This window comes from Lynx canadensis, chromosome C1, assembly GCF_007474595.2.
Source record: "Lynx canadensis isolate LIC74 chromosome C1, mLynCan4.pri.v2, whole genome shotgun sequence".
NCBI lineage: Eukaryota > Metazoa > Chordata > Mammalia > Carnivora > Felidae > Lynx > Lynx canadensis.
Window position 1 is genome coordinate 149,445,382 of NC_044310.1, and position 16,339 is coordinate 149,461,720.

Below are 16,339 nucleotides of genomic sequence, written 5' to 3' on the forward strand. Positions count from 1 at the left end.
CCTTTAGCAGATAGATTTCTAAAAAAAAATTTCGAGTTACAGAGATAAAGATGTATAGGGAAATAATATAAAAGTTTCAAGTTGCCCATTTTCCTGATAGTTGCCCGAGTTTTTTTTCCCTGTGCTTTTTCTCTCACTTAATACAACTCAAGTTTTCCCTTTATTCAGAGCTAAAACCTTACAGTCATTTTTAATCATGCTCAAGTCCCAATATTCCTATCTCCTATGCAGTTCCAGTACCTTCTCCTCTTCTCATTTCCTACCACTGCCCTAAGTCAGGGTTGCATCATCTCTCACCTATAAGAGTCTCCTCCTCCAAGCCAACCTTCCTACTTCTGGTAGAATTATAATTCTGAGAGAGGGAAAAAACAAAACAACTCACTGGATTATGCTTCTCTTCCATTACATGCACTTTGTAATTGAAGAATAAACACCAAACTTTTTAGCCTATTATTCAAGGTCTAACAATATGCCCCCAACCTGTACTTCCAGCCCCATTTTTGTCTTTACCCACACTCTCCACTCTGGTCACCAGAAGCCTTGCCAACTAGTAATTGTTGAATGACAGCTACACATTGTGCTCTTTTTTTAAAATTTTTTCAATGTTTTATTTTTTATTTTTGAGGGAGAGAGAGACAGAGCATGAGCAGGGGAGGGTTAGAGAGAGAGGGAGACAGAATCCAAAGCAGGCTCCAGGCTCTGAGCTGTCAGCACAGAGCCTGACGCACGGCTCGAACTCACAGACGGTGAGATCATGACCTGAGCCGAAGTCGGAAGCTCAACCGACTGAGCCACCCAGGCGCCCCAGTGCTCTCTTAAATTTTTTTTTTTTCCAACGTTTATTTATTTTGGGGACAGAGAGAGACAGAGCATGGATGGGGGAGGGGCAGAGAGAGAGGGAGACACAGAATCGGAAACAGGCTCCAGGCTCTGAGCCATCAGCCCAGAGCCTGACGCGGGGCTCGAACTCACGGACCGCAAGATCGTGACCTGGCTGAAGTCGGACGCTTAACCGACTGCGCCACCCAGGCGCCCCCCCAGTGCTCTCTTAAACACCCAAGTGCTGTCCTACCTCTTGGGCTCTTTCTGAGGCCTGGAGGACCTATTATTCCACGCTGCATGAAATCTTCCCTGTCCTTTAAAGTCGAGACGCCTTCTACCTGAAAGCAATCCCAATGCCCTGGCAGTAAGGTGAACAAAGCCTTCCTCTGACTTCTCACAGAACACCGCACTCATTACAACATTAACTTTGTTCTGTTTTCATTAGGGTTGGTTGTTTATGTCTACCTTTGTGGACCATCTTGCTTCTCTGTTTTGCCTTTGTAAAAGTTATATTTGAAAAAAAATACGGCAAACTTGCAGAAAACAGAAAACAAAGGGATGGGAAATAAAAAGTATTGGGTATTACAACCAGGGACATGGATGACATTAAAAAAAACATTTCCTTTTAATTAGTAACAGGCTATAATATTGTAAGTTAGACTTAATTTCACATTTACACTGAAATCATGTTTTGTTTTTTTTTTTAATTTTTTTTTTCAACGTTTTTTATTTATTTTTGGGACAGAGAGAGACAGAGCATGAACGGGGGAGGGGCAGAGAGAGAGGGAGACACAGAATCGGAAACAGGCTCCAGGCTCCGAGCCATCAGCCCAGAGCCTGACACGGGGCTCGAACTCACGGACCGCAAGATCATGACCTGGCTGAAGTCGGATGCTTAACCGACTGCGCCACCCAGGCACCCCTGAAATCATGTTTTATTGCACTTTGACATGCATTAGATATCTATTGAAAGAAAGGACAAAAATAATGGCTGACCAAGATTGGTTTGGGAATGAAAGAAAGGATACATAAGAGGAGTGGAAATATCTTTTGGTTTTTTGTTCATTTGTTTGTTTTGTTTTTTTTAATAGTATATTTGCCTTTATTTGCAAGGCTGCTTTATCATTTTTTTAATGTTTGTTTATTTTTGAGAGAAAGAGCATGAGCAGGGGAGGGGCAGAGAGAGAAGGAGACACAGAATCTGAAGCAAACTCCAGGCTCCGAGCTGTCAGCACAGAACCCAAAGTGGAGTTTGAACCCACGAACCACGGGACCATGACCTAAGCCGAAATCTGATGCTTACGTGACTGAGCCATCCAGGCACCCCAATACCTCCTCTTTTGTTTTAGTATCAACAGACTCTTTCTCCTTCAAAATAAGTTGTGGATACACTGAGTTATCCAGACCTTTTCATGAGATGTCATACCACAGTAACCTCTAAGCTACCTAGCCACAGCCAACAGAGACTCACACATCTATTCCTGCTGCAAACCAGGAAGAACTATACCAAAGCTTACATACAAATACTGTTTCTAAATCTTAAAAAAAGATAGTTTGGACACAATGGAAAATTTTACATGCTATAGTCATTATTAAGTCAAGAAATAAATCATGAAACCGAAACCAGTCTTTTTTAAGTGCCAAAAAAAAAGAGCCTCAAGAAGGAGGCGGGCAGTTATGTTAACTATGTTAACATAACCCACTTCCCTGGCTTTTGCAGACTTCAGGATCAGAAAAGCTGTTTGTCGTTTTTTTTCAACCCTTAGTTTTAAATGTAGGATTACATATAATTTAAGTTTATTCTACTAGTTAGGGTTGTGAGGAATAAAGACATGGGCATGAGGGAGACTAATATTTGTTCAATGACAACTGTGTTCTAGGCAGCAGACCAGCTCCATTCCTCAAATTACTTGATTTAATCCTAATCACAACTTCGTGATATAAGCCATATTTGACCCATTTTACTGGCTCCTAACTGAGAATTAGGTACTTGCCTACCACTGTGGTTGGGAACTCTAGGGTACCAAACACTTGCCATGCTGACCTCCATGATTTTATAACATAGGTGAGAAATCTATGAAGATGACACACTGGGGTACATGGCTGGCTCAGTTGGTAGAGCATGTGACTGTTGATCTCAGGGTCATAAGTTCAAGTCCCATGTTGGGTAGAGAGTTTACTTACAAAAATAAATGAATAAAATCTTTAAAAAAAGATACACTGTCAGCATCATATCTATAATAGATACACTGCTAAACAGTGGAACAGGCTCTTGGAGAACAGAACAGTATAAAGATGGCTGACTGTGAGGAAGTGACACATAAAAGGAAATAAGGAGAGTTTAGTATGGTCCAAGCATGAAGGAGGCAGGATGGGCTTGGACTTAGCCTTGAAGAATCAAAAAAGGGAAACGGGGAGGCCCCTGAGGTGAGGCAGCAGCAGGAGCAAATCATTCTCACTTGTCACAATGTGGGGGTGGGGGGGAGGGAAGAAAACATTTAATTCTTCTGGCAGTGAGAAGGAAGAAGAAAGGTCATAGAATCTGCAGGACTTGGTGACTGAAAGGGTAATGGGAAATAGTCACCACTGCTCCAAAGCTTCAAGTTGAGAAGAGTAAATTTAGAAATGTGATAGCTTGGAGAGGAAGGAGATAGTGTTGAATCTGAGGTGATAATATGAGAGTGGAAAATGTGTAGAAAATAGTGGCCTTACAAGAAGATGAGGCTATAGAAGAATGAGCCAAAAAATAAAATCAAAAGAGCAAAAAGTTGAGAAGTGGACAAGGGTAGAAAAGAGCCAGAGAAGATAAGATAGATAGAAGATGCCGGTGCAGTTTCCTTGGAGAACGTGAAGGTAAAATGCAAAGGGTTAAGGTGGCAAGAAAGTGGAAGCGACAAGAGCCCTCAGCCCATCTGTCTCGAAAAATCACCTGAGAAGTCTGAATGAGAGAAATAAAATGGTAACAAAGTCAGGCAAAGTATTTGTTTGGCTGGATGTTAGAGAAGGGAGGGAATTAAGACCGTCTGAAGGTCACGGGGTAATAGATTAATCCCTTCTGTTACTCAGATCATTCCATTTCCTAAGCTTGCTTGTTAACTGTGCTGATGTACTTTCCGAGCAGATAACCTTTCAGAAACAGAAGCAAAGTTGCAGCAGTCTGCAAGAGTCACGAGGCTCCAACCAGATTTCCTACACACCTGCCACAATTTAGAAGTTACCTGGTCTGCTTTTCTCATTTAATACTCCTGGAAAATGTATCTACTTTCAACCCCTATCGCCTTACCACTATGGCCAGGCACATCTCCGCCTGGTTCTTGATGCAGATCTCCATCCGTAACCAGTTCCCTCCAGTCTGAGCCCTGTCCCGTGACCCTAACCATGTTGATCTATACTTTCCAGGGTCAGGAGTCTCTCTCTGACTAGGGTGAGGCTGCTTTCTTACTCTCGTTTCTTCTAACATAGCATGTATATATTCGACTCCAAACATAGCTTTTTAAAAATATTTTTTGCTTTCCTCTCCTGTTCTCACAGCCCTTGTATCATTCTTGTCTTAGACTTGTGCATTGTTTGTATGGAACTAGGTCACTACTACAAACATTCTTAGATATCTTTTCCCATCTTTCTGTTGGATAATACTCTAAAATAAGCCCCCCAAGTTACTTGTTTCAATTGTTGCCCCTCCTGCAGTTCATCCCTTAGGGTCAATTTATAAATATAGTGCTAAATTTTTAATTCTAAAACATTTTTTCATTTTTAGACTTATGAATTTACACCCATCTTTTCTGAGAAGTTTTGATACCTACTTTCTAAAAAATCTCTAATTATGTCCACTGGGTTTTTTAGGCTGTGGATGAGTCACTTTTCCCATAGGATGAGTCACTTCCATGTCACCAACTAGTATTCTTTATTGGAAACAATTAAATCCAGAACAGGAATGCCCTTTTTTCTCTCTCTACATTCTAAGACACAAAATCGTCAGCAAGTCAAACTGGTACTTTTCAGAGGCTCTGTGGTAAATGGAATGAAGCTCTCAGCAGATACTGGCGTATGTATGTCTTGCCTCTGTATAAAACATATCAGGAGCACTATCATCAGAGTTAAGTATCAAACCAGGGGTTTTGCCGATAACAGGAAGGAGTGACAGTGGCAAATGTTTATTGCTGTTATTGATAATAGCGAAGAGAGTGAACCACATTAAGATAATTCACACACATTAAAGAGACCAAGAACAAAAAAAAGGAGTGAATTGTCTAAGAAAAGTGAGAAAATGATCTTCTACTGAACTTGGAATATGATTTGACTCAATTAAAAAAAAACTACTGGCCTAATTTTTCAAGTACATACTTACTGTGCATAAAACATGGCATTCCTCTATTATTTTATGGTTATTTAACCTCTGTGTCCTTGATATTAAAACTCACCTTACATGATTCAAAACTAGCTGAGGAACTATTTGTCTTTTGAAGTCCTCTCTCCTCTTATACCTCAAGAACTGGAGGCTAGCTTCATTCTTTTGTTTCCTCCAGTTATATTTTTAGCTCCTTAGACTTTATGGCGCTCTATCTACCTGTAATTATGCTGCAAAAGCATAAGAAGACGCCAGTAAAGACGAGCAGCAGACAAGATAGCAAAAGGCCTATTTGTGGTCTCGAACAGCTGCAATGGGGCAGGGCACGCCTGGCCAAGTTCCCTCTGACTCTGGCCAGGAATGACAAACCCCACAGGCTAGACTGGCCTTCGGAGGAGTCCCTAGCACAGGACATTATTTCATGATTTCACTGCCCCTAAAGCAAAGGGCTTCAGTCAAAGTCCAAGAAGGCTGATCAAAAGGGTAACCCAGGAAAGGCACAGGGAGGGTGCTGGGAGTGGTGGCCTTAGAGAAACCCTCCAGACCCTGAAGAACTACCACCCACCACCCCACCCTCCTCTCTAAAAACAAAACAAAGCAAAACCACCACCACCACCTCCTTATGGAAGGCCAGATGTTACTTTTAGTTCCAGTTTGGAAATACTGCTCAAGTTCTGAAACATTTTTTTTTTCTTAAAATGATAAGTAATATATCTGTATTTTACCCAAGACAACAGAAATGAGATGCCATTAATCAGATGTTTAGAAATGGGAATGTTTTTCAGGGAACAGAAACCATTCTCAAGTGGACATTTTCTTCCGCAGTTATGTAAAACTCCTTTTTTGTAAGGGGACATTACTGTCTTTGGGTAAATAAAAGATGTTGTTTGTGTAGGCTTTTATAGCTCAAAGTGATTAGTCTTTACACAATGATCCCTGCACTCTGTATACTGCTTCTGGCTCCTTGATTTAAATTAGCGCTTTCTTACTTAGTGAGTTAACGTAATTTGCAGCAAAGCAACATATTTATATTCTGTTCATCGACCACATTAGCATATAATGCATATTTACTTCGGAACTTCATGCACACGAACACATTTCTTCACAAGACTCAGAGAGGGTGGCAGCGAGAAGGGAAATTGGAATTCTGGAAGCAAGAATTCCCAAAGAGATAAGGGTGAACAACCCAGACCACAAAGCTGCAGGTGCTAGTGAGAACACACTATTATTTCCTGGCCAAAATTAACTCTTACACACGCTTAAGATACAGTTAGATGGTAACTACCTTCCCGACAAACAGTAACAGCTGAAGTTTCTCTTGTTATGGGATAGACCGGCCTCCACAGATGCTTCCTAAAAAAATGAGCAGTCCTAAAAAGGATCCAGCCATACGTTTTGAAAAAAATTCTCATTTTACTTCTCATATGCCAATGAAGTCCAATTCTACTGCGAAGGTGTTCCAATTTATTTTGTTACACAGGCATTTTGCTGATGTTAATGCTGTGTCCAAAGACTTAGAACTTGGAAACTGTGAGGATTTACACTTGTACTAAACCTCTCCTTTAACACAATTGATGTGACTTTAGAATACGATAAAGGATCAAAGAAATATCTATCAGCTAAAAACAACCAAGAGTAACCGGTACTTACGGCTGGCACAGCTTCACCAGGTCCTGGTCCGTGGTGTTGGGAGGCAGTCCCCGGATATAGAGGTTCGTTTTGCTTAGCTGGTCCCATCCTGAGTTGCTGCTACTGCTGCTGTTGTTATTACTGCTGGTGGTGCTGGGGCTGGGAGGGGCCATGGGGTGGGCTGGGACCAGAGACTGCTGAGAAACAAAGATGAGGACCATTCAGAGGCTATAAGAGCTCCGCAACAGAATACACATACAGATCATCTTAAGCGACTTTAATACATATATTTTAATTTACACCTTAAAAAAGGTCTGTCCATTCTACACAAAAAGCCCTCTCCTTCAACATGCAATGAATTGTAGAATTTTATTCAGTAGAATGTTCTCCATGTGTCCCTTGAATAGGACTAAATTTATGTAAGATTAACGTATTCACACATTTTAAGGAACACATCTACTGAGACTCTAAATTAACTTGCATGAAGTTATATGATAATAATCATTTTACTGTACCGTAATTTTCTAGTAATTCTGAAATCACTAGACTTTTGAAAAGGTTTTCAAATTCTGAATAACAGAAATTGATTGAAAGTTGCCGATAATTTTATTAAGACTCTTGGGGGAAAAAGATGACTCTTCGAGTGTAAGAAAGTTTGAGTTCAATCACAATGCTGAAATAAGGAAGCCTGCACCTCGTTCTAAGTCTGGCACACAGCTCCACTGAGACATTTGGATTAAGATTCACAGGCATGCTGCCTTTCGCTCTGTAAGATTCACAGGCATGCTGCCTTTCGTTCTGGCTAAGCCTGTGAAATTTAACCCCTGTGAGAACGGTGTGGTAGCTGGAAATCTTCCCAAGTCGCGCAGCAAGGAACAGAACTTGGGTAAAGCCTGAACCTAGGGCTCAGTGTGGTTTCACAGTCAGTAGGCACCTAGGAAGACTGTCTGAAACCACTCGCACCAGATAATTCTCTGTCAACCAATCAAAAGACACCACACTTCTCTGCCCCTGTGCCACACACATGACTTTTGAGGAAGTTAAATGGTTCAGTCTGAGACGGCAGTGAGCACACCCCGAAGTGTCCTCAAAGCAAATGCTCAGCAGTTTCAGACCCAGAGAGGAATTTTGTCACCTCACATCTAAATAATAAATAGACTAACCTAAGGACTTTACTTATACTGAGTAACAGTTTGAAAATATAAAATTAGTCCCTAGATATTAAAAATATTTTCAAATCTTACAGCTTGATTTTTACAACCACAAACAAAAATTTTAGGCACACCTCTAAGACACGATTAAATCCCACCTTGGAAAGTTCGAAAGCAGAAGACTCCTTGCGATAAATGTCACCTTGCTACCTTGTCGGCAATCTCACCTGTTCACTACAGGTATCTGGCTCTGCACCGAGTTTCTGCCATGACTGTCCTAACTCCACAATATCCCATACACCAGGGTCCTCATTAATCTACACATGTAACCGTTTCTTCATTCCCATACTATGTATTTTTTTTTTCTTCTCACTGCCCAGGGGCCTTGCCAAGATTTTTATGAAGTCCAAACACCGCTTGATCTCAAGCGATTCTCTTTTAGAAGGACAACAGCAAGAAGGGTTAACAATAGTCAGTGTACAAATGAAGGCTGAACTTGAACTGGGAATATCCATGCTGCCTACCCCAAGAAAAAACATACCCGAGATCATATCCTATCAAATGTATTTGAGTTATGCCCATAAGAAGCAGTTGAACTCCCATCCTTTTCTCTCATCTCTGGTTTTTCTCTAGGGGATAAAGACTCTGCTTTCTAGAAGTAAAACAAAGAGTAAGCCTGTCCCTTGCTCTGCCTCAGGTGGCACCTCACATCTCCCAGGCGTGCCACACAAAGGCCTGTGTTCCTTCTCCAAAATCACTCGATACAACTTGCGCGAGCTGCTACTTGCAATTAGCCAGGCACCCCCTATTTCTCACTTCAGTCAAGTACAGAGGTGCGGGGAAGTGAGACACACATTTGCCTCCCTGTCCTGAGCCTTTGATTTGCACAAAGAACTTTTAGCTAGGCAAGGCTGAATTTTTTCTTCAATCGTCTTTGATCAATGTCGGAGAACCTGTCCTTGCCACAAAACACACGGTCACTCACAGTAGGACCCAGTATGTTCAGTGCAGCTGGTGGGGGATGAAACATGGTCACCTGGGATCAGCCTTGGACAAGTCTGCGAGAAGCCGTGGATCCGCTCCACCCCCACCCCTCTGGGGCATCACACCAACATGAAGCAAATGAACCATCAGATGGTTTAAGGACTGCATGCCAAGTCTGCATCGGCTCTAACCTCTTCTCTAGGGGGGAAAGTGGAGTGCCAGGTGTGGACTTGCAGAAGTAAAAGACACATTTGGGGGTATGATTTAGTGAGAGATTATTTGGACATGAAAGGAGTAGGTTTTTATTTATGTATTTATTTTTGGCAGAAGCAAAACCATAATTTACATCTTGGAATTTACATAGCTGATTTAATATATCTTTGACGGGCCTCCCTATTTATTACAGTAATATTTTCTCACTCTGGGAAGTCGGTGTGGAGCCTATACAGCCTGTCCCTCCCTGCTTCCCCCCTAGTCTGTCCGGTGGTGGAAGAAAGTTTCTAACATTCTGATCCCAGCTGGGAGAAGGGGGTTTCTGAATGCGCCCTGAGGGGGAATGCCCTCTGGTGAATCTTATACAGAACAAGTTCAAATTCAAACGTTATCCTGATATCAATTATTTCTCAGAACTAGCTGAAGACAGACCAAGATACCCGGAAGAGAGAAGCATTCAATTGTTCTAGGTTGCCAATGTTCTATTTTCTGGTGTAGAAAATTTTAGATCAAAGATTAGGTTTATAAAACGCATAGAAATTAACAACTTAAATCCTAATGACAACTGGACACATGTATAAAGAAGAAAATTCAAACATAAAAAAGCTGGGTTTATTTGCAGAATAGGAAACTTGAGTCTCAACAGGGGTTCGACGTCAGGGCTAGAATGTGAACCCAGGTCTAATGGACAACAAAGCCAGAGCCCTCAAACAGTACTCTTCATGGTACACCAGAACCGTCTATATCCTAAATGTGCTATTTGTATTATTTCATTTCTCTGTGCCCATCCTTCCTGCAATCTAAAATATTAAATTCAAGTTTCTAATACCACTGGTGGCCATATATATATATCTATATATATTATATATATTTCTTTTTTTTTGAGAAAGACAAAGGTGCCCTTAAGTTAATTTAATGAGTGCACAGGTAGCTTGTGTGTGCGTGTGTTTAACAAAGTCAGCTTCTAAAACGTTAGTTTTTAAAATTCTACTTTATATTTTCATTAACAAAAGAATTCTGCAAAAAAATTTTTGAAAGTTACAGCACATTACAGCTGAATACCAGAGTCAGCATTTTAGAACAGCTAGACTTAACCAGGGAAGACTTAAATTCCGACTCCCAGATTAAAACGCAATTGAAATGTAAACACTGATAAGTCTTTAAGCACAACTTCAGAGCTCTGATCAATTGAAAACAGTGACACTGTAGCTATGTGCTCAATCACACAAAGAGTAAACTTAAAAAGATATATTAAAAAAAAATGCTTACCAACAGATGGTATTTTACCAAACTCCGTTTTCATTACTGGTTGTCTTTTTATATTTTGCCTCTCAAAACCCCCAAAACTTCCCTGGAATTTGACAAGGACTCTGTCCCCATCCCCTGTCCCCTTGGATGTCGCTAATTTATACAAATTGGACCTAATTAAGGAACCGGGTGGGTGGCTGGCTGACCACAGGTAAGCGCTGACCCATCCCACAAGAGCCTTGCCGTCTAGCTCAGCCTTCTCTGGCCTAATTTCACTGCTTCACATCAGGTCAACAAGCTACCCATCAAGTTCTCTATCCAAGAGCAGGGAAAACAAACTAATTTAGTTTTCACAGCAACATTACCTGGGCTTAATTTGCATGCCAAAATTGAGAGAGAAACAAAGTTGGTGAACAAGCGGAATGGCTGTGCATGCAGACCCTCACTGCACTCCCTGCAGGAGTGAGCGTGGGCACCAGTGGGAAGAGTGCTTGTCAGCAATCAGGGAGGACTTCCTGAGTGGATGGCTCTGAGGCCGCCATCCCGCCAGGAAGGCCCATTGGTCTCCCACCCTCACACAGGATGATCAACAACAGGCACATGGCAACTACACACAGAGCAAATGAATCTATTTCCCTTTCCATCACATCACCCCCACTCCAATGCCACACTAAGTACACTCTTCTGTATATAAAAAAGTCTAAAGGGTGTTTACAAAAAAAAAAGGCAAAACTCACCATGTGTGACCTAAAATATTTAGTAATCATGCATTGTTGTAGATTTCTGCTCAGCAAAGATAATGAATAAAAATGAAAATCTGACATTATAATTCTATTGCCTCGTTTCCTCCCTAATACTAATAGGCTACAAGAATTGTGCTCCCACCAACCTCACAATTGCAGTCATCTTCCCTTCCCCCTTATTTTCTAACTTCCCTGGGGACTCCAGTATATTCTGAAGGGAAACCTAGACTCTACCTCTTAATTGCCTTCAAGGCTTCTTCTTTTTTTTTTTTTTTTTAATTTTTTTTTTTCCAACGTTTATTTATTTATTTTTTTGGGGGGACAGAGAGAGACAGAGCATGAACGGGGGAGGGGCAGAGAGAGAGAGAGACACAGAATCGGAAACAGGCTCCAGGCTCTGAGCCATCAGCCCAGAGCCTGACGCGGGGCTCGAACTCAAGGCTTCTTTAAGGCTATCATCCTTATAGCTTACGGAGGCTATGATCCAAAATCCATAAGCCCCATCTCCATCCTGCCACCCCCTGCACACACATGCTCACAAATGCACACAACACCACCACCATCACCAGCCCAAACAACACATCAACTACAATCCAGAAGCAGCATAACCATTACAGTTGCTCCTGAGAGCCGACAGAAGTTATGGAACAGTCTCATTTTCCACCAGGAAACAGCACATTATCAAACCTGACGTGAACTGAGTACCATGTAAAGACACTACATACCACACCAGCTCCACACACTGGTTCTGCTCCTCTGCTCCATAAGCTTTCAAGGTATAAAAGAAACTTAACAATTTAAGGGAACTATCGAAGGGGGAGGAGGAGCATCCAAATGGGCCAGTTTCACCAGTTAGGGTATTTTCTCTGTTTCCTTTTAGACATCTGAGTGGCTCAAAGAGGGCCAGGAATAGTGGCTGTCAGAGATAAAGTTCCTGGCACAGGGAGCTGGGAAAGTACACACAGCTGAGAAGTGGGAGGTGAATTAGTGAGAGATGAGAAACTGGCCAGGAAGCAGATGCTCTTCCGGGTAGGCCAGGATGTGAAAGATCACCTATATTAATGAACAGCGATAGGGCCCCTTCACACACGCAGGCTCTTACTTCTCCATAATGTGGGAGAGACAGCCAAAGGGCAAATATCAATTAGTCCCATTTGATGCCAGGATATCAGGGCTTGAAATCACATGGCTAATTAGTTAATGAAACTGGTTTTCCTAGAGCCAGTGTCCCTTCTTTGAAAACAAGCTTTGTAGCCTCTAAGACTATGAATCTGAGCAACAGATTTATTCACTAGTTCTTTCTTGGATTATGGTTAAAAAGGAGAGGGCCATGTTTTTGTGTTAGCTATTAAAATAAAATCTAAAAATAAAAATCTCCAATATACTTCACAATTAGTATTCTCCAAGACACTAATCAAACTGATCCTTGCATGTAAAGCCCCGTTCTTTGCATAGAAATCTCCTTATCTAAGTCCATGAATAAAGCATCGTTTCCTTAGGCTTCGGATAAAAGACACAAATTTAAAACTTGCATTGAATAAGATAAATATCTGTTGTATACAACATGACTGAATGAATGGACAGAGACCATGTTGCAAAGTGAAAATAAACAAAGAGAAAAGTACTTATAAATAAACAACAACAACAACAACAGCATAGAAAGGCTTTTAGGGGTGGAGTTGGTGTTTGTGAAGGAGGTTAAGAAGAAGAACGAACAGGCAGGTGTTGAAAATCCACGGTAGAAAACATACCTTAGATATGGTGTGTGAATTCTGAGGTCATATTTTCTTTCAAGATCTCATTGAAAACAAAACAAAACAAAACAAAAACTAGCTTCCTTATCATCCAAATATCTCTTAAAGATCTGGTTTGTGCTCCAGCATGCAAATCAGCTCAGTTGTTTGGTTCTCTCCAAGGTTCTGCCAAGAACACCACAGATGCCCCAAGTTGCCTACTGAGAACTCTGGGCCAAGGAACACACCAGAGTTCTTGTGCTATTTGTTCCTTCCAGGGTTTGTAACAGTGTTTATAAAGGGGGAGAATGCTAAAAACCAGCATGAAACCCCCGTAAATACAGTCAACAAATCTTTGACAAAAGAGCAAAGGCAGTATGATGGAGCAAAATATAGTCTCTTCAACAAATGGTGCTGGAGCAATGGGATGTCTGCATGCAAATTAGGGATGCCTGGGTGGCTCAGTTCGCTAAGCGGCTAACTCTTGATTTTGGCTCAGCTCATGATCTCATGGTTCATGAGACGGAGCCCTGCATCCATCTCTGCACTGACAGAGTGCAGCCTTCTTGGGAGCCTGCCTGCACCTCCCTTGCTCTCTCTCCCTCAAAGTAAACAAACATTAAAAAAACAAAAACAAAAACATGAATCTAGATACAGACCTTACACCCTTCCAAAATTTAAAATGCAAATCTGTAAAGCTCCTAGAAAATAACAGGAGAAACCCTAGATGACCTCAGGTATAGTGATAACTTTTTAGGTATTATATGAAGACAGACTCCATGAAATAAGTTAACTGATAGGGTAGATTTCATTAAAATTAAAAACATCTGTGCTGCAAAGAAAAATTCAAAGAATGAGAAGACAAGTCACAGAATGAGAGAAAATATTTGCAAAAGACAGATCTGATAAAGGACTGTTATCCAAAATATATAAAGAGCTCTTAAAATTCAACAATAAGAAAACAAACAACCCAGTACGTGGGATGAAAGTCTTAACAGAAACCTTACCAAGGAAGATATATGAATGGAAAATATGCATATGAAAAGATGCTCCACATCTTATGTTAACAGGGAACTGCAAATTAAAACAATATAAAGATACCAGCATATAGCTATTAGAATGGCAAAGATCTGGAACACTGACAACACCAGACGCTGGGGAGCACATGGAGAAACAGGAATTCTTGCACAGGCTGGCAAGAATGCAAAATGGTATAGCCACTCTGCAGACAGTTTGACAGCTTCTTACAAGACTGAACACACTCTCATTATACCATCTGGCAATTGTGCTTCCTGGTATTTACCTAAAGGAGTTGGAAACTTATGCCCACACGAAAACCTGCACCAGACAAATATAGCAGCTTTATTCACAATTGTCAAAACGTGGAAGCAATAAAGAGCCCCTTCAGTAAGTGGAAGGATGTACCTGTGGTACGTCCAGGCAATGGAACATTATTCAGTGCTAAAAAGACATGAGTTATCAATCCATGAAAGACATGCAGGAACCTTAAATGCATATTACTAAGGGAAAGAAGCCAATTTGAAAGGCCACATTTTATATGGTTCCCCCTATGTAACATTCTGGAAAAGGCAAAAACAATGGAGACAAGAAAAAAGATCTGTGGTTGCCTGGGGTTGGTAGGACAGAGGGATATACAGGCACAGAGGATTTTTTTGGTTAATGAAACTCTTTTACATGATAGTAAATGGTGGAAACATATCATTATACGTTTGTTCAAACCCATAGAATGTACAACACCAGCAGTGAACCCTAAGGTAAACTCTGAACGCTTTGAGTGACTCTGATGTGTTTATGCAGATTCACCCTTGGGGAAAAAAAAACAGTACCATTCTGGTGAATGATGCTGATAATGGAGGAGGCTATACATTTGTGGGGGCAGGAGTATACAGGGAATCCGGGTACTTCCCTTGCAATTTTGTGTAAACCTAAAACTGCTTTTAAAAAAACAGTCTTTAAGACAGACTGGAGGCATTGGACGTAACTTATTCACCAGAAAACTGTAGGGACAAGAAAGTAAGTGAGGAGCTTAGGCAATCAGCTCAAAACTTCCCTACCAGAAAATATATTCATCAGGAAGGGAAAACGTTTTTTATAATATTTTTTTTAATTTTTATTATTGAGGTATAGTTGACATTCAACACTATATTAGTTTTAGGTATGCAACATAGTGATTTGACACTATACAATGCTCACCAGGATAAGTGAGGTTACCATATGTCACCACACAATGTTATTAAAAGATTGCTGGTTATATTCCCTATGGTATATCTGTCATCACGATGTATTTACTTTATAATGGGAAGTATGTATCTCTTAAATCGCCTTCACCTGTTTCACCCATCCCCCACCTGCCTCTGATCTGGTAACTAACACTTTGTTCTTCATATTTATGAGTTTTCTTCTGTTTTTTGGTCTATCTGTTCATACGTTTTGTTTTTTAGATTTCACATACAAGTGAAATCATGGTGTTTGTCTTTCTGACTTATTTCCCTCAGCATAATACCCTCTAAGTTCATCTATATTGTCACAAATGCCAAATTTTCATTCTTTTTTAAGGCTGAATAATATATTCTTGTGTGTGTGTGTGTGTGCGCATGTGTATCACATTTTCTTCCATTCATCTACTGATGGCCACTCAGCTTGGTTCCATACCTTGGCTATTGTAAATAATGCTGCAATAAACACAGGTGTGCAAGATATACCTTTGCAAGTTAGCATTTTTGTTTTCCTCAGGTAAATATCCAGAAGCAAAATACTGGATCAAATGGTACTTCTACTTTTAGTATTTTGAGAAACTTCCAAATGGCTTTCCATAGTGGCTGCACCAATTTACATTTCCACTAATACTGCATGAGGATTCCCTTTTCCCTACATCCTCACCAACGCTGGTTATTTCTTGTCTTTTTGAAACCAGCCATTCTCACTGATGCAAGACACTATTTTGTGGTTCCGATTTGTATTTTCTGATGATTAGTGATGTTGAGCAGCTTTTCTTGTGTCTGGGAAGGAAACACTTTTAACAGTGGGCTCCTAGCTGTATAACCTGCCTCACATATAATGGTCTGGTATGGAACAATTTCTAAAAGAAAAAACTAAGAGTTCAACAAATGGAAGATTGAGGATGAAAGGGTCTAGGACAGAAATGTTGAGGAGGGCTTCAAGAGGGGTAGATATGGCTGAGTGAGCTGAATACTGGTGGCAAATGGCAGTCTATAAAGAAGGGGGTATTTGGGGAGAGGAGAAGAACCAACAAAAACAAAGACAGGAAAGATCATTGTTTGCGAAAGTGAAAAGACCAACCTTGGTTGGCTGAGAGGGCATCTAGGACAAGCTGGTGTTTGGGGAAGGGAAGGGACAGGAAGATGGTACAAGAAAGGCAGGAGAATAATCTAGAAGTTGAGAGAGAATATGGACATGATATCACAGATTATTATTCAGAGTGTCCCA

The 16,339-nt window shown here is 40.8% G+C and overlaps 1 protein-coding gene across 8 annotated transcripts in view; it reads right to left on the reverse strand.

Moving 5' to 3' along the window:
* RBMS1 (RNA binding motif single stranded interacting protein 1) overlaps positions 1–16,339 on the reverse strand; it is a 219,757-nt gene that overhangs the window by 86,002 nt on the left and 117,416 nt on the right. For 5 of the 8 annotated variants that reach the window (XM_030326110.2, XM_030326106.2, XM_030326108.2 and 2 more), the window contains exon 2: positions 6,821–6,996. In XM_030326110.2, coding sequence (XP_030181970.1) covers positions 6,821–6,996 — 176 coding nt within the window. The remainder of the gene's footprint in view (positions 1–6,820; positions 6,997–16,339) is intronic. The other 3 variants (XM_032594423.1, XM_030326104.2, XM_030326107.2) reach the window with 1 other exon arrangement.